General features: G+C 40.6%; 2 protein-coding genes across 2 annotated transcripts in view; one reads left to right on the forward strand and one right to left on the reverse strand.

Moving 5' to 3' along the window:
- The window catches only part of LOC110534035 (choline transporter-like protein 4), a 22,506-nt gene extending 7,983 nt beyond the window's left edge, over positions 1-14,523 (reverse strand). Inside the window, exons 1-14 of the mRNA XM_036961573.1 lie at positions 14,490-14,523; positions 12,907-12,955; positions 12,462-12,535; positions 12,115-12,193; positions 5,177-5,276; positions 4,712-4,843; positions 4,370-4,430; positions 4,048-4,162; positions 3,766-3,849; positions 2,689-2,801; positions 2,034-2,156; positions 1,612-1,711; positions 1,430-1,522; positions 162-267 (exon numbers count right to left, since the gene is read on the reverse strand). Of these exons, the coding sequence (XP_036817468.1) occupies positions 162-267; positions 1,430-1,522; positions 1,612-1,711; positions 2,034-2,156; positions 2,689-2,801; positions 3,766-3,849; positions 4,048-4,162; positions 4,370-4,430; positions 4,712-4,843; positions 5,177-5,276; positions 12,115-12,193; positions 12,462-12,535; positions 12,907-12,955; positions 14,490-14,523 (1,263 nt within the window). The remainder of the gene's footprint in view (positions 1-161; positions 268-1,429; positions 1,523-1,611; positions 1,712-2,033; positions 2,157-2,688; positions 2,802-3,765; positions 3,850-4,047; positions 4,163-4,369; positions 4,431-4,711; positions 4,844-5,176; positions 5,277-12,114; positions 12,194-12,461; positions 12,536-12,906; positions 12,956-14,489) is intronic.
- A 640-nt stretch (positions 14,524-15,163) lies between these two features.
- On the forward strand, positions 15,164-18,230 carry LOC118937651. Its single transcript, XM_036937281.1, has 8 exons — positions 15,164-15,259; positions 15,382-15,681; positions 15,852-16,076; positions 16,195-16,476; positions 16,617-16,874; positions 17,013-17,117; positions 17,286-17,317; positions 17,481-18,230. Exons 1-8 carry the CDS (start codon positions 15,193-15,195, stop codon positions 17,571-17,573), a joined length of 1,362 nt encoding a protein of 453 aa, XP_036793176.1. The 5' UTR covers positions 15,164-15,192; the 3' UTR covers positions 17,574-18,230.
- Positions 18,231-18,363: the final 133 nt, after the last annotated feature.

The following is an 18,363-nucleotide window of genomic DNA, read 5'->3' on the forward strand; positions in this document are numbered from 1 at the left end:
TGGGTAGGGAGAGGAGAGGACAGGGGAGGAGGAGAGAAATATGAGACAAGTGGGAGGCAGTGTTTCCCCTAGTTTACCTCATTTCAAGGTGGGTTGCAAACATCGGGTTCTGACATCAGAATCATTTGTCAATTGAAACCAATAGAAGCGAAGCCATCTACCTGTGGCTTGCAGGTCTCAGAGCCGTTGATGAGACTACACTTATCTACAGAGGGGTCGCTAAGAGACACCACTCTGTAGAGAGGGGCCCCTGATGTGACCAAGTATCTGTGGGGAGCCTCGAGTCAAGGACCCAACCAAACTAAAGGCAAAAACCAGTGGTTGGAAACAAAATTATTTTCCAATCATTTCGTTCTGAACAGAACCATCATTTTTTTTGTTTCCGTTCCACTGTTCCGACCAGGAAACAAAAGTTATGAATCGGTTCGAAGTCATTGTTTATATCGTTCCTTTCTCTTCCTTTTTAAACCTCTGAAATGTTTTTTTTTACCTTTAGCTCGACTTTACCAATCAGTGTGGATAGAGCAGCTTGCTATGGAGTGGGCAAACTATGCAGTAGACTATACTTCAAAGGGGGAGGGGCTACAGTAGACTATACTTCAAAGGGGGAGGGGCTACAGTAGACTATACTTCGAAGGGGGAGGGGCTACAGTAGACTATACTTCGAAGGGGGAGGGGCTACAGTAGACTATAATTTGAAGGGGGAGGGGCTACAGTAGACTATACTTCGAAGGGGGAGGGGTTACAGTAGACTATACTTTGAAGGGAGAGGGGCTACAGTAGACTATACTTTGAAGGGGGAGTGGCTACAGTAGACTATACTTCGAAGGGGGGGCTACAGTAGACTATACCCCAAAGGGGGAGGGGCTACAGCAGACTATACTTTGGGGGGGAGGGGCTACAGTAGACTATACTCCGGATGGGGAGGGGTTACAGTAGACTATACTTCGGGGGGGGTTACAGTAGACTATACTCCATTAGACTATACTCTGATGGGGAGGGGTTACAGTAGACTATACTCCATTAGACTATACTTCGGGGGGGAGGGGCTACAGTAGACTATGCTCTGGATGGGGAGGGGTTACAGTAGACTATATCTTGGAGGGGGAGGGGCTACAGTAGACTATACTCCGGATGGGGAGGGGTTACATTAGACTATACTTCGGAGGGGGAGGGGTTACAGTAGACTATACTCCGGATGGGGGGGGTTACAGTAGAATAACGGTTCTGTTCCAGAACAGTATAGATCACTTTCGTTCCCGATTCTCTCTCTGTTCCTCTAAAAATGTTGTTCTTTTCTCGTTTTCTGTTCTGTTCCAACCACTGGCTAAAACACACATGACAAAATAAGCAGTGAAAATAACCAGTTAGCTTATGCATTAGAAAGCATTGGAAATGGAAACCCCATGTATGATGGGTCAAAGGATACAGGGAGGTCATTCCCCAGTAGGCCACACACACCACCAGCAGAACAAAGGTAAACAGAGGGTAGAGCAGGGTGGACATCAGGTAACCCACCACCCTGCCGACAGAACACACACATTACACATCCTTTCATACAGGATAAAACACAAATAAATACAATGAATCAAATCTGAGGCCATGTCTGACCTGCTGGACTCCTCCATGAGAGCAACAGCAACAGAGAGTCTCCTCCTGAGACAACTAAGCACCAGAATCAAAATGGACTCCCACACGCACAGGATGATCACTGAGGAAAGAAAGAAATAGTGTTTTTTATTGAGCTGGCCAGGTTTCCCTTGTAAAAGAGGTCCTCTGACCTCAATGGGACTTCCTGGATAAATTTTTTTAAATTAAATAGAAATATATGCCAATCTTTGGACACAGGAGGCTGGTGGCACCTTCATTTGGGAGGATGGGCTTGTGGTAATGGATGGAGCGGAATGAGTGGAATGGTATCAAATACATCAAACACATGGTTTCGCTTCGTTCCAGATACTATTATGAGTTGTCCTCCCCTCAGCAGCCTCCACTGATATAACCCATAGACAGTACATAATGATCAAACTCACAGAAAGCAAGCCAGGTCTCTTTGACTTGAAGGTAGACTGAGATATTCGTATTGAAGCTTAGATCACCGAACTTCAGTTTAGAAGTGCTGAAATGGTAGTATTCTGAGTAGCAGTGCCATATTCCTGGGGAGGAGAAGAACCATTATGCAAATTCTGTCATAATTCGAGATTTAACAGAAAACCAGATAAGGCTAGCATGTGAGTATAAAATAGTGATTGCTAGATACAAAAGATTGGAAAGTCAAAATAGTAAGAAAAGCATGTTGACCCTTGTCTTTCTTGTCTGCAGGCAGACAGACAGACAGACAGACAGACAGACAGGCAGGCAGACAGGCAGGCAGACAGACAGGCAGACAGGCAGACAGACAGGCAGGCAGACAGACAGACAGACAGACAGACAGGCAGACAGACAGACAGACAGACAGACAGACAGGCAGACAGACAGGCAGACAGACAGGCAGACAGACAGACAGACAGACAGGCAGACAGACAGACAGACAGACAGACAGACAGACAGACAGACAGACAGACAGACAGACAGACAGACAGGCAGGCAGACACACACACACACAGACACCACCACCACTTTATCCCTACATATGATCCACATAATCTAGTCCAGGCCAGGCTGCAGGGCTATATGAGCCAGACTTACCGTAGCCTCCCACCACCAGAAGTCCCACCATGAGAATCCAGACCAGGACAATGGCCAGGTACCTCAGCAGCAACAGGAACACCACACTGACTAGCAGAGCCAGCGTCAGACCACTGCAAACACAGCACGCAGCAAACTGTTGGAGAGCAGCTGAGGCATGGTATGGGCATGCTAAACACTCTGACTGACTGGCATTAGTGTTGGTTGGTTGACAAGCAACTGTCCAGAGCAACCACCAGACCACTGCAAACAACTAGACATCCAATGTCTATACTGACATACCACTTCTAATACATGGTCAACACATTGCTTCATACTAAGTGGTAGGATAGTGTGGATATTGGAACAGAGACAGCTCAGGCATGGTATAGACATACAGTGTAAAACACCAGTGGACTAGTTGGTGCTGGTAGACTGACAAGATTTACTGTTGGTTGGTTTACTAGCGTTAGTACCGGTTGGCTGTTGACGGTTGGCGCGGCTGGTAGCCTAGCGGTTAAGAGCCGACTAGGGGAAAATCTGCCGCTGTTCCCTTGAGCATGACACGTAACCCTAATTGCTCCTGTAAGTCACTCTGTTTTTTTTAAATCAGATTTTACTGCTTGCTTGAGTTCCTTGATGTGGAATAGAGTTCCATGTAAACATGGCTCTATGTAGTACTATGGCTCTATGTAGTACCATGGCTCTATGTAGTACTATGGCTCTATGTAGTACTATGGCTCTATGTAGTACCATGGCTCTATGTAGTACTATGGCTCTATGTAGTACTATGGCTCTATGTAGTACCATGGCTCTATGTAGTACTATGGCTCTATGTAGTACTATGGCTCTATGTAGTACTATGGCTCTATGTAGTATCATGGCTCTATGTAGTACTATGGCTCTATGTAGTACCATGGCTCTATGTAGTACTATGGCTCTATGTAGTACTATGGCTCTATGTAGTACCATGGCTCTATGTAGTACTATGGCTCTATGTAGTACTATGGCTCTATGTAGTCCTATGGCTCTATGTAGTACCATGGCTCTATGTAGTACTATGTACCCACTGTGAGATAGTTGGAAGCTCAGACTTACAGTAAGATCCAGTACCAGGAGGAGGCAAAGTCCTCAAAGACCCTCACTCCTACGGCCTTTCTGTTGAAGCCTGATATCAGTGAGCTGGAATAATGGAAAGATATAGTAGGTTAGGAGACAGTGATGATCTGTTTAGCTACACATATTCTGTGTCCCAAATGGCACCTTATTCCCTATGGGTCCTGGTCAAAAATAGTGCACTACAAAAGGAAAAGAGTGCCATTTGGGACACAGACATATAGTATCTACAGGGGAATATTAGTTCATTGGATGAATGATAACCCCATGGCGCTTCTGATGCTGTTGACTGTCTCGTTGACGGAGGCCATTCCGGGCAGAGTGAAGTTGGAAGGAGCACTTTTGAGAGCATGTAGACTGGGCAAACACCTCCCCAGAGCTGTAGTGATTCAAACGACAACATACGGACGAGTAGAGTGAGGAAAAGGTTCAGAGTGGATTCACCTCAGTTTCCTGCTGTTTCACTTCATCCTCTGTACCATGATTATGTAGACATCCTTTTTATTTTATTGAACTATTATTTAATGTACACATTAACAGTCCTGTCAGTAGATGTGAGGATGGATGCCATGTTAAACTACTTCACCTGATTTACTTGGAACAAGGAAGGACGGACAAAGTTCTGCATCAAGGATCTCTTGGACAGTCTGAAAGAGAGAGTACAGGACCAAACATGACTAGAAGGATGGCCAATATACAGAAGCACTGTATTAACAGACGCAATCATGTAGAAACTACATCTGTTTCTAATCAATGCCTGAAATTAAAATGTTTTCCAATCAACCAAACCCTTTAACTCAGAATGAAACACAGACATAAGCTACACTGTAATGTAGCTATGCTTGACAGAATGCTTGGGACTAATGGTCCCACACACCCAGTTCCAGTCTCTATAAGCACATTGATAACAGTGTAAAATGCCCTGTACCCAGGTAGTGGTAGTCAGGTTGAGGCTGTGGTCACAGTACTGCTGATGGAAGAAGTCTTTGGGATTGGCGTCGGGGTCATAGGCAGCAGCAGACAGCATCCAGAAGTGAGACGGACACTTAGGGACACACACCTGCAGAGGAAGGGACAGAGAGATGGGAGGGACCAGACATTAGTGTACGGCAAACCTTGATTTCCCGCAGTCTCACATTTGACGTATCACAGGTAACGAAAGTGTGAGTGAAACCATCAAGAGAGAGAGTGGGTCAAATCTCAAATGAAACCCTATTCCCCAAATGATGTGGCCCCATACTGTTGACTATTACATGAAGTGGTATGTGTCCTAAGCTACATGTTGTACCCTATGCAGTATGTCCTATCTGTTACGTCATATGTCCTATGTGACTCTGGTCAAACGGACGGGGACAGGTAGGATGTGATCGTACAGATACAGTTTGAGTCTGACCTGTGTGGTGGGACACTGTGTGCCTCCGAGCGCTGCTGCCATCACCTTGGTGGTCGTGGCACACTTCAGTATGTCCACATAGATCATCCTGGGCTGGTCTCTGGCAAGACAGAGTTAAAAACAAAGACTGAGTTGTCTCAACTTGATCTCTTTCAGACACTCAGTGAGTTAGCATAATGCACATCCAGGCCACTGTTCCAGCATCCTGACAGACACCCTATATCCCTTTAGAGTGCACCACCTTATAGGTCTGTTTAGGACTCAGCCATGATTTCTGATGCTTGGCCTGTAGCTAGGTACTAATACAGTAACATAGGACCAATAACTAGGTAGACATACAGTAACATAGGACCTATAACTAGGTAGACATACAGTAACATAGGACCTATAACTAGGTAGACATATAGTAACATAGGAACTATAACTAGGTAGACATACAGTAACATAGGACCTATAACTAGGTAGACATATAGTAACATAGGACCTATAACTAGGTAGACATAACATAGGACCTATAACTAGGTAGACATACAGTAACATAGGACCTATAACTAGGTAGACATACAGTACCATAGGACCTATAACTAGGTAGACATACAGTAACATAGGACCTATAACTAGGTAGACATATAGTAACATAGGAACTATAACTAGGTAGACATACAGTAACATAGGACCTATAACTAGGTAGACATAACATAGGACCTATAACTAGGTAGACATACAGTAACATAGGACCTATAACTAGGTAGACATACAGTACCATAGGACCTATGACTAGGTAGACATACAGTAACATAGGACCTATAACTAGGTAGACATACAGTAACATAGGACCTATAACTAGGTAGACATAACATAGGACCTATAACTAGGTAGACATACAGTAACATAGGACCTATAACTAGGTAGACATACAGTAACATAGGACCTATAACTAGGTAGACATAACATAGGAACTATAACTAGGTAGACATACAGTAACATAGGACCTATAACTAGGTAGACATACAGTAACATAGGACCTATAACTAGGTAGACATACAGTAATATAGGACCTATAACTAGGTAGACATACAGTAACATAGGACCTATAACTAGGTAGACATAACATAGGACCTATAACTAGGTAGACATACAGTAATATAGGACCTATAACTAGGTAGACATAACATAGGACCTATAACTAGGTAGACATACAGTAATATAGGACCTATAACTAGGTAGACATACAGTAACATAGGACCTATAACTAGGTAGACATATAGTAACATAGGAACAATAACTAGGTAGACATAACATAGGACCTATAACTAGGTAGACATACAGTAACATAGGACCTATAACTAGGTAGACATACAGTAACATAGGACCTATAACTAGGTAGACATAACATAGGACCTATAACTAGGTAGACATACAGTAACATAGGACCTATAACTAGGTAGACATACAGTAACATAGGACCTATAACTAGGTAGACATACAGTAACATAGAACCTATAACTAGGTAGACATACAGTAACATAGGACCTATAACTAGGTAGACATACAGTAATATAGGACCTATAACTAGGTAGACATAACATAGGACCTATAACTAGGTAGACATACAGTAATATAGGACCTATAACTAGGTAGACATACAGTAACATAGGACCTATAACTAGGTAGACATATAGTAACATAGGAACAATAACTAGGTAGACATAACATAGGACCTATAACTAGGTAGACATACAGTAACATAGGACCTATAACTAGGTAGACATACAGTAACATAGGACCTATAACTAGGTAGACATAACATAGGACCTATAACTAGGTAGACATACAGTAACATAGGACCTATAACTAGGTAGACATACAGTAACATAGGACCTATAACTAGGTAGACATACAGTAACATAGAACCTATAACTAGGTAGACATACAGTAACATAGGACCTATAACTAGGTAGACATACAGTAACATAGGACCTATAACTAGGTAGACATAACATAGGACCTATAACTAGGTAGACATACAGTAATATAGGACCTATAACTAGGTAGACATAACATAGGACCTATAACTAGGTAGACATACAGTAATATAGGACCTATAACTAGGTAGACATAACATAGGACCTATAACTAGGTAGACATACAGTAATATAGGACCTATAACTAGGTAGACATACAGTAACATAGGACCTATAACTAGGTAGACATATAGTAACATAGGAACAATAACTAGGTAGACATAACATAGGACCTATAACTAGGTAGACATACAGTAACATAGGACCTATAACTAGGTAGACATACAGTAACATAGGACCTATAACTAGGTAGACATACAGTAACATAGGACCTATAACTAGGTAGACATAACATAGGACCTATAACTAGGTAGACATACAGTAACATAGGACCTATAACTAGGTAGACATACAGTAACATAGGACCTATAACTAGGTAGACATAACATAGGACCTATAACTAGGTAGACATACAGTAATATAGGACCTATAACTAGGTAGACATACAGTAAAATAGGACCTATAACTAGGTAGACATAACATAGGACCTATAACTAGGTAGACATACAGTAACATAGGACCTATAACTAGGTAGACATACAGTAACATAGGACCTATAACTAGGTAGACATACAGTAACATAGAACCTATAACTAGGTAGACATACAGTAACATAGGACCTATAACTAGGTAGACATACAGTAACATAGGACCTATAACTAGGTAGACATACAGTAACATAGAACCTATAACTAGGTAGACATAGCATAGGACCTATAACTAGGTAGACATACAGTAACATAGGACCTATAACTAGGTAGACATATAGTAACATAGGAACAATAACTAGGTAGACATAACATAGGACCTATAACTAGGTAGACATATAGTAACATAGGAACAATAACTAGGTAGACATAACATAGGACCTATAACTAGGTAGACATACAGTAACATAGGACCTATAACTGGGTAGACATAACATAGGACCTATAACTAGGTAGACATACAGTAACATAGGACCTATAACTAGGTAGACATAACATAGGACCTATAACTAGGTAGACATACAGTAATATAGGACCTATAACTAGGTAGACATAACATAGGACCTATAACTAGGTAGACATACAGTAATATAGGACCTATAACTAGGTAGACATACAGTAACATAGGACCTATAACTAGGTAGACATATAGTAACATAGGAACAATAACTAGGTAGACATAACATAGGACCTATAACTAGGTAGACATACAGTAACATAGGACCTATAACTAGGTAGACATACAGTAACATAGGACCTATAACTAGGTAGACATAACATAGGACCTATAACTAGGTAGACATACAGTAACATAGGACCTATAACTAGGTAGACATACAGTAACATAGGACCTATAACTAGGTAGACATACAGTAACATAGAACCTATAACTAGGTAGACATACAGTAACATAGGACCTATAACTAGGTAGACATACAGTAACATAGGACCTATAACTAGGTAGACATAACATAGGACCTATAACTAGGTAGACATACAGTAATATAGGACCTATAACTAGGTAGACATAACATAGGACCTATAACTAGGTAGACATAACATAGGACCTATAACTAGGTAGACATACAGTAATATAGGACCTATAACTAGGTAGACATACAGTAAAATAGGACCTATAACTAGGTAGACATAACATAGGACCTATAACTAGGTAGACATACAGTAACATAGGACCTATAACTAGGTAGACATACAGTAACATAGGACCTATAACTAGGTAGACATACAGTAACATAGAACCTATAACTAGGTAGACATACAGTAACATAGGACCTATAACTAGGTAGACATACAGTAACATAGGACCTATAACTAGGTAGACATACAGTAACATAGGACCTATAACTAGGTAGACATACAGTAACATAGGACCTATAACTAGGTAGACATACAGTAACATAGAACCTATAACTAGGTAGACATAGCATAGGACCTATAACTAGGTAGACATACAGTAACATAGGACCTATAACTAGGTAGACATATAGTAACATAGGAACAATAACTAGGTAGACATAACATAGGACCTATAACTAGGTAGACATATAGTAACATAGGAACAATAACTAGGTAGACATAACATAGGACCTATAACTAGGTAGACATACAGTAACATAGGACCTATAACTGGGTAGACATAACATAGGACCTATAACTAGGTAGACATACAGTAACATAGGACCTATAACTAGGTAGACATAACATAGGACCTATAACTAGGTAGACATACAGTAATATAGGACCTATAACTAGGTAGACATAACATAGGACCTATAACTAGGTAGACATACAGTAATATAGGACCTATAACTAGGTAGACATACAGTAACATAGGACCTATAACTAGGTAGACATATAGTAACATAGGAACAATAACTAGGTAGACATAACATAGGACCTATAACTAGGTAGACATACAGTAACATAGGACCTATAACTAGGTAGACATACAGTAACATAGGACCTATAACTAGGTAGACATAACATAGGACCTATAACTAGGTAGACATACAGTAACATAGGACCTATAACTAGGTAGACATACAGTAACATAGGACCTATAACTAGGTAGACATACAGTAACATAGAACCTATAACTAGGTAGACATACAGTAACATAGGACCTATAACTAGGTAGACATACAGTAACATAGGACCTATAACTAGGTAGACATAACATAGGACCTATAACTAGGTAGACATACAGTAATATAGGACCTATAACTAGGTAGACATAACATAGGACCTATAACTAGGTAGACATACAGTAATATAGGACCTATAACTAGGTAGACATAACATAGGACCTATAACTAGGTAGACATACAGTAATATAGGACCTATAACTAGGTAGACATACAGTAACATAGGACCTATAACTAGGTAGACATATAGTAACATAGGAACAATAACTAGGTAGACATAACATAGGACCTATAACTAGGTAGACATACAGTAACATAGGACCTATACCTAGGTAGACATACAGTAACATAGGACCTATAACTAGGTAGACATACAGTAACATAGGACCTATAACTAGGTAGACATAACATAGGACCTATAACTAGGTAGACATACAGTAATATAGGACCTATAACTAGGTAGACATACAGTAACATAGGACCTATAACTAGGTAGACATAACATAGGACCTATAACTAGGTAGACATACAGTAACATAGGACCTATAACTAGGTAGACATACAGTAACATAGGACCTATAACTAGGTAGACATACAGTAACATAGAACCTATAACTAGGTAGACATACAGTAACATAGGACCTATAACTAGGTAGACATACAGTAACATAGGACCTATAACTAGGTAGACATACAGTAACATAGGACCTATAACTAGGTAGACATACAGTAACATAGGACCTATAACTAGGTAGACATACAGTAACATAGAACCTATAACTAGGTAGACATAGCATAGGACCTATAACTAGGTAGACATACAGTAACATAGGACCTATAACTAGGTAGACATATAGTAACATAGGAACAATAACTAGGTAGACATAACATAGGACCTATAACTAGGTAGACATATAGTAACATAGGAACAATAACTAGGTAGACATAACATAGGACCTATAACTAGGTAGACATACAGTAACATAGGACCTATAACTGGGTAGACATAACATAGGACCTATAACTAGGTAGACATACAGTAACATAGGACCTATAACTAGGTAGACATATAGTAACATAGGAACAATAACTAGGTAGACATAACATAGGACCTATAACTAGGTAGACATATAGTAACATAGGAACAATAACTAGGTAGACATAACATAGGACCTATAACTAGGTAGACATACAGTAACATAGGACCTATAACTGGGTAGACATAACATAGGACCTATAACTAGGTAGACATACAGTAACATAGGACCTATAACTAGATAGACATAACATAGGACCCATAACTAGGTAGACATACAGTAACATAGGACCTATAACTAGGTAGACATACAGTAACATAGGACCTATAACTAGGTAGACATAACATAGGACCTATAACTAGGTAGACATATAGTAACATAGGACCTATAACTAGGTAGACATAACATAGGACCTATAACTAGGTAGACATATAGTAACATAGGAACTATAACTAGGTAGACATACAGTAATATAGGACCTATAACTAGGTAGACATAACATAGGACCTATAACTAGGTAGACATACAGTAATATAGGACCTATAACTAGGTAGACATACAGTAACATAGGACCTATAACTAGGTAGACATACAGTAACATAGGACCTATAACTAGGTAGACATACAGTAACATAGGACCTATAACTAGGTAGACATACAGTAACATAGGACCTATAACTAGGTAGACATAACATAGGACCTATAACTAGGTAGACATACAGTAACATAGGACCTATAACTAGGTAGACATAACATAGGACCTATAACTAGGTAGACATACAGTAACATAGGACCTATAACTAGGTAGACATACAGTAACATAGGACCTATAACTAGGTAGACATAACATAGGACCTATAACTAGGTAGACATACAGTAACATAGGGCCTATAACTAGGTAGACATACAGTAACATAGGACCTATAACTAGATAGACATAACATAGGACCTATAACTAGGTAGACATACAGTAACATAGGACCTATAACTAGGTAGACATACAGTAACATAGGACCTATAGCTAGATAGACATAACATACTGTGACATCCCATTATCCTTCACTCAACATTCTCAGTCTTCTTAAGCTACACAAAGCTAGGCCAAGGAGGATGAGCCACTATCTTGCACTTTTTGTGACTTTTTGTTTTTTATAGGCTACTCACCTATTCATTCCCACGCCACAGAACATTCCGGTGGAGTTCCTGGGGAAGAGAACATGGCGAGGGTCTCCAAACAACCAGGCTGATGGAGGGAGAGAGAAAGAACCAGAGGAAATCATATCACACACTTCCATGACAGGGGTTTAATTTCAGAGTGGTTCGGTCGATGTAGCTAGGCCTACTGTGCTGTACACTAAAAGATGGCCGAACAGTATACAGGGGAATCATCTCTCTCATTGTCATGTTGACATTGACAATCAGATACTGCCTTTTTAGATGAGCAAGGGATAAAACAGATATCATATGATGACAGTCATGCCATCTTCAAACGATGATGAAGACTTCCCTACCCAGAACTCCCATGACCATGTAACCAGCTATGACAGCCAAGAACAGTATGCAGCAGATCAGATCTGTGCAGCTCCTGAAATGACACAAAGAAATGAAATCAGCTGATTCATATGCTTGAACAAGGTGGACTTAATCCACATGACAGCTAGCTAGCATGTCCGCTTTCAAAAGAGTTGTACACAAATCTAAGATGTAATGTGAGCATGATTTTGTATGTGTGCTTCTGCATATGCTGTGATTTTAGCAGTGCATTAAAAAAAATCTATGCTAGAAAAAAATACAAATGGTATGTATATGTCCCAACTTTCAACCTATACAGACCCTGGATAAAGGTACTGCCCTAGTGTAGGGAATAGGTTGCTATTTGGGACGCAAACCATAAATAGTCCAAATGGAAATCGAGATTGAATGAAGGAAAACAACCAATGATGAGTCTGCACAAACCTCTTTCGTACTGGTCCACTGAAGAATGGATCATAGGGAGCGGCATAGCCTGAAATGAAAGAGAACAGATTCAGCACACAGGGTTCTTTCGGACGGAAAATTGGTCAAAGGACTTTTACTTTTGCAGCAGTTTTCACTGTTGATGTAGGTCTACTGTAACTGCAAAAACGAGAAGGCCAACAACATTGGCTTTGGTTTGACAAAAGAATTTCAAATATTGACAGGGGTGTAAAGTACTTAAGTAAAAATACTAGAAAGTACTTCTTACGTCGTTTTTTGGGGTATCTGCACTTTATGTTACTATTTATATTTTTGAAAACTTGTACTTTTACTTCCCTACATTCCTCAAGAAAATAATGTACTTTTAACACCATACATTTCCCCTGACACCCAAAAGTACTCGTTACATTTTGAATGATTAGTAGTACAGAAAATGGTCCAATTCAAGCACTTATCAAGAGAACATCCCTGGTCATCCCTACTGCCTCTGATCTGATGGACTCACTAAACAGAGAACATCCCTGGTCATCCCTACTGCCTCTGATCTGATGGACTCACTAAACAGAGAACATCCCTGGTCATCCCTACTGCCTCTGATCTGGGGGACTCACTAAACAGAGAACATCCCTGGTCATCCCTACTGCCTCTGATCTGATGGACTCACTAAACAGAGAACATCCCTGGTCATCCCTACTGCCTCTGATCTGATGGACTCACTAAACAGAGAACATCCCTGGTCATCCCTACTGCCTCTGATCTGATGGACTCACTAAACAGAGAACATCCCTGGTCATCCCTACTGCCTCTGATCTGGAGGACTCACTAAACAGAGAACATCCCTGGTCATCCCTACTGCCTCTGATCTGGGGGACTCACTAAACAGAGAACATCCCTGGCCATCCCTACTGCCTCTGATCTGGGGGACTCACTAAACAGAGAACATCCCTGGTCATCCTACTGCCTCTGATCTGATGGACTCACTAAACAGAGAACATCCCTGGTCATCCCTACTGCCTCTGATCTGGGGGACTCACTAAACAGAGAACATCCCTGGTAATCCCTACTGCCTCTGATCTGGGGGACTCACTAAACAGAGAACATCCCTGGTCATCCCTACTGCCTCTGATCTGGGGGACTCACTAAACAGAGAACATCCCTGGTCATCCTACTGCCTCTGATCTGGGGGACTCACTAAACAGAGAACATCCCTGGTCATCCTACTGCCTCTGATCTGGAGGACTCACTAAACACACATGCTTTGTTTGTAAATTATGTCTGAGTGTTGGAGTGTGCCCCTGGCTATCCTTAAATTGAAAAAAACAAGAAAATGATGCCATCTGGTTCGCTTAATACAAGGAATTTTAAATGGTTTATACTTTTACTTTTGATACTTAGGTATATGTTAGAAATTATATTTACTTTAGATACTTAAGTCAATTTAAATAGTAATTTCCTGGGTGGCTTTCACTTTTGATATATTATGGTATTATACTCAAGTATGACAGTTGGGTACTTTTTCCAACACTGAATATTGATGAGTGACTGCCTATACTGAAATTGTTGAGATGGTTAGAATAACTCACCCTTCTCTTCCGCCCTTTTACTGGTTCCTTTCATTTTCATGACCTTGCACGAAGAAACGGAGCGTTTGACTCTAAATGGCCGCGCACGGGTTTATGTTCAAGGCCCAGTTTAGCTTTGTTCAATCCGAACATCTGGACGTCTTTTCCGCGTTGATAAACGGTGACGTCATATAGGTACAACCGTAGCCAACAGCGCGACCCTGTCATTATGACATACATTTTGGAATGTTGCTGTATGATCGCTAGGGAAACAGTTGAACTCTTGGCCCCATTCAAAACATGTAGCCTCTTCCTGCTATGCTGATTTAATTCAATAAATCAATCAATGAGCAGGCTGAATTTTTTAAATAAATCTAATAAATGTAATATGGGAGAATAGTAGAATATTCTTTACAGTCATGGAATTTATATAACATCCGTTTGGTGGGAAATGCCATAATTTTCTGCATGGTTTATCTCAATTCGTTAATTATTTTCACCTCATACAGTCTTGTGTTTGTAGGCTAGGTTATAAAACATAAGATTTCAAATAGAACTGAATGGAAAGGGGAAGAGCAAAAAAATCAGGCCTACTTGGTTAAAAAATACCAGGGCATGATGGCTGGTATTTCTAGAAGTTGGTGAAAAAAGAGAAGATGAGTGAGAACTTGTAATTTCCTGAATGACAACACAAACTGTCAAAAGAGAATCACAAGACGGAGAGATGTGTCTGTACTTAAAACTGTGTCTCTCTATGCTTTTACAGACTAGACTTGGACTCCAGTCATCTGGTAAATAAGATTCCTTTAACATTATATTTTTTTTAAACATATTTTAAATAAAATATTTATTGATTCCCTATTAATTTTGTTATGAGAAATGTTGTAACACTTGTTTTTACACTATTCAAAAGACCATAGGCCCACAAGAATCTTTGCTTCAATTGGAGACAGTGTGAGTTTACCATGTGGTACATCCTACATCAATTCCTGCTCCTCTGTTACCTGGAGTATAGTGAAAGATGGGTTTCCTAACCAATTAGAACTATCAGGCAAGGTGAAAACGGATGGTCCAAACTCAGGAAGAGCCAGTCGACTGAAAGTGGGACATGACTGCTCTCTACATATTCAACCTCTTGAAATAGATGATGGAAGACTTTACACCTGTGAAGATGGGGATACCAGTTCAAGTGTTTCTCTTCAGCTTCTCAACAGTATGTTACCATTTATGATCAACCTAAATTGTCCGTCTTTATACACACTATTTCTGAGTGAGTGTTGTCACCATTATTTACATTTTTTTTACCAGTTACTCTGGCAACAGACACCAATACAGCACCAGAGATGGATATCAAGCTCCAATGTTACCTGAATATATTCTCAGGCCTTGTCCCACAATGCAACCAAAGTGAAATAAAGCTGAATTGGCTGAATGAGGCCAATACAGTGCTACAGGGAGAGAGATTTCAAACCGAACGTTCATCTGCTTGCCTCTCTACGCTGACCATCCGAGGTGTCAGGAAGACAGACCATCACAGGAAGTGGCGGTGTCAACTGATTGAAGGAGAGGTTGTGAAGACGTCCCTCAGCTATACCACAGAAATTACAGGTACGTTTGGAACTATGTATTATTGCATCATATTTGCATTAACACAGTAGTATATTGCAACCAAATTCCCCTCCCTCCCTCCTCTCTCTCTCTCTCCCCCCCTCTCTCTCTCTTTCAGGAGGTATAGAGGAAGTGTTTGTCGCAGTGGGTGAGTCAGTATCACTTCCCTGTGCCACCCACTCCTCTCTCGAGGTGGGCAGCAGATTCCAGTGGACTCTGGGTCAAAGGTCACTGTCCAGTCTGTCTCGGTCAGGCGATGTCTCAGCTGGAACTCAGGGTCACCTTCCTGCATCTCACATCAGCCAAGACGGGTCTTTGGTCATCAGCAATGTGAAAACACTGCATTCTGGGCTCTACAACTGCTCGCAACAGAACAGAATCTTACTACACACTCTGGATGGTGAGTGTCAATGGGTTGTACCATTGAGACATAAATAAGTGCCTTACACTATGTATAAACTTAGTAAATTAGGGTAACGGCACAAAGTACATCACTGCTTTGTCCTGATATCAAGTAGATCTTCTTGTTGTTCTACTCAGTATCTGCAGAGCATGCTACCACAGACGGAAACAATCTCACCCTGACCTGCTCACTCACCTGTGTGGAAGATTGTGGAGACTTCAATTTATCCTGGATTCACAGTGGCCAAGATGGGTTGCAGAGTGGCCCTATAGGACATAACAACACCCTCATCTCCAAACTCTTCCTCCCTGACCGCCAGGGCACAGAGAAGATAGCCTGCGCCGTGCTCAGAGAGGGGGTTGAAATGGCTGTAAAGGAGTGGACCATCCAGAGAGGTAAGACTTTTGAAAGTAGTTTGGAACAATGCATAGCCATGATCTGTGTTGAGGCTGTATTCTTTCATTACTGGGATGTTGTGATAAGATATTGAGTTGTAATACAGTATCTGTGACTTTATACGTCTTTGCAAATAGGTCGTGTTCTACCTGCAGTGGGATGGTCAGTCCTTCTGCTACTGCTGCTCTGTGCTGTTGGAGGGGGCGTGTATTGGAAGAGGCAGGGCAAGGGAAGTGCTGCTCGTACGTATTTGTTCACTGGTTAGATTGTGTGTGTTTTACAAAACTGCAATTTGGATGTTGCATCCTTGATGAAACCTACAGTAATGAACCGCAGTGAAAAAGAAAGCCATATCATCGGAATTAAATTCATGTGAAATAAATCTGACATTTGTCCCTCTTTGCCTATAGAAGGAGAAGAACAGCAGACAACTGTTGCAATGGTAAGGATTCAATAAAACACAACTATGTAATTCACTAACAAGTGAAGCCCAATTGAGTATGCCTACAACGTCACATCAAATTTGACTAAATGTCTTCTAATCCTTTCACCATGTTGGTGAACTAAATTCAACTGGTTTTACACATTCCTTCTTTTCTTCGCAGACTCATCTCTATGACGAGATTCAAGATCAACCAATTCAACCTTCCGGAGTAACCAACAACAGTTTCTATGATCTTCTGCAGGCTGGGAACTGAGTGTAATGTCATGTCCTCTATCTTTAGGCTGTTAGTTGAGTTTTAAATCTAATTTGACTACTTTGTACTTGGCATTGTTTTGTGGTTTGGATTTCCCTTTATACGTGTCACCATGACATCAAGTCTATGCAGGTTGTTTTTTATGGTGGAAATAAATTCATAAAAAGAAAATAACCTCTATAGAATATCACCAGTTACTACAGTTAAAAACCCCGACATGAGTTGGTTACAGGAACACATTCAGTATGACTCCTCAGTGTGGGGGGTTGATGGCTAAGTCATCCCACCTCCTGTCTTGAACATCACTCTGCTGACTTTCACATCCCACATGAAACCTGGTAGCTTCTCTTCAGCAGTGTAAAACTCTGTAGATGTATGGGACTGAGACAAGACACATCCCACATGAAACCTGGTACCTTCTCTTCAGCAGTGTAAAACTCTGTAGATGTATGGGACTGAGACAAGACACATAACACATGAGAGTGAACAGATAAGTGTGTTTATTTAATACAGGATGGCAGTGTGTGAGCATTAGCAATACAAGTAAAAACCCCAGAACAGCATGTCTCTCTGTCTGGAACAGCTCCCAACTACACATCATTTGGTGTAGAAAAGCGTCAGCAAAAGTTGGTCCACCATGGGGTCACAAATAAAGGAATATGTCCAATCAAATCAAGCTAAATACAATTGGTCACCTCATCCATTTGATGATTTCACAACTAAGATTGTTATTGTGTAATACTATGGAGGCTATACCAGGGGTTGAAAGATAAGAGTGTTATTGTGTAAT

Source organism: Oncorhynchus mykiss, chromosome 2 (assembly GCF_013265735.2).
Source record: "Oncorhynchus mykiss isolate Arlee chromosome 2, USDA_OmykA_1.1, whole genome shotgun sequence".
NCBI lineage: Eukaryota > Metazoa > Chordata > Actinopteri > Salmoniformes > Salmonidae > Oncorhynchus > Oncorhynchus mykiss.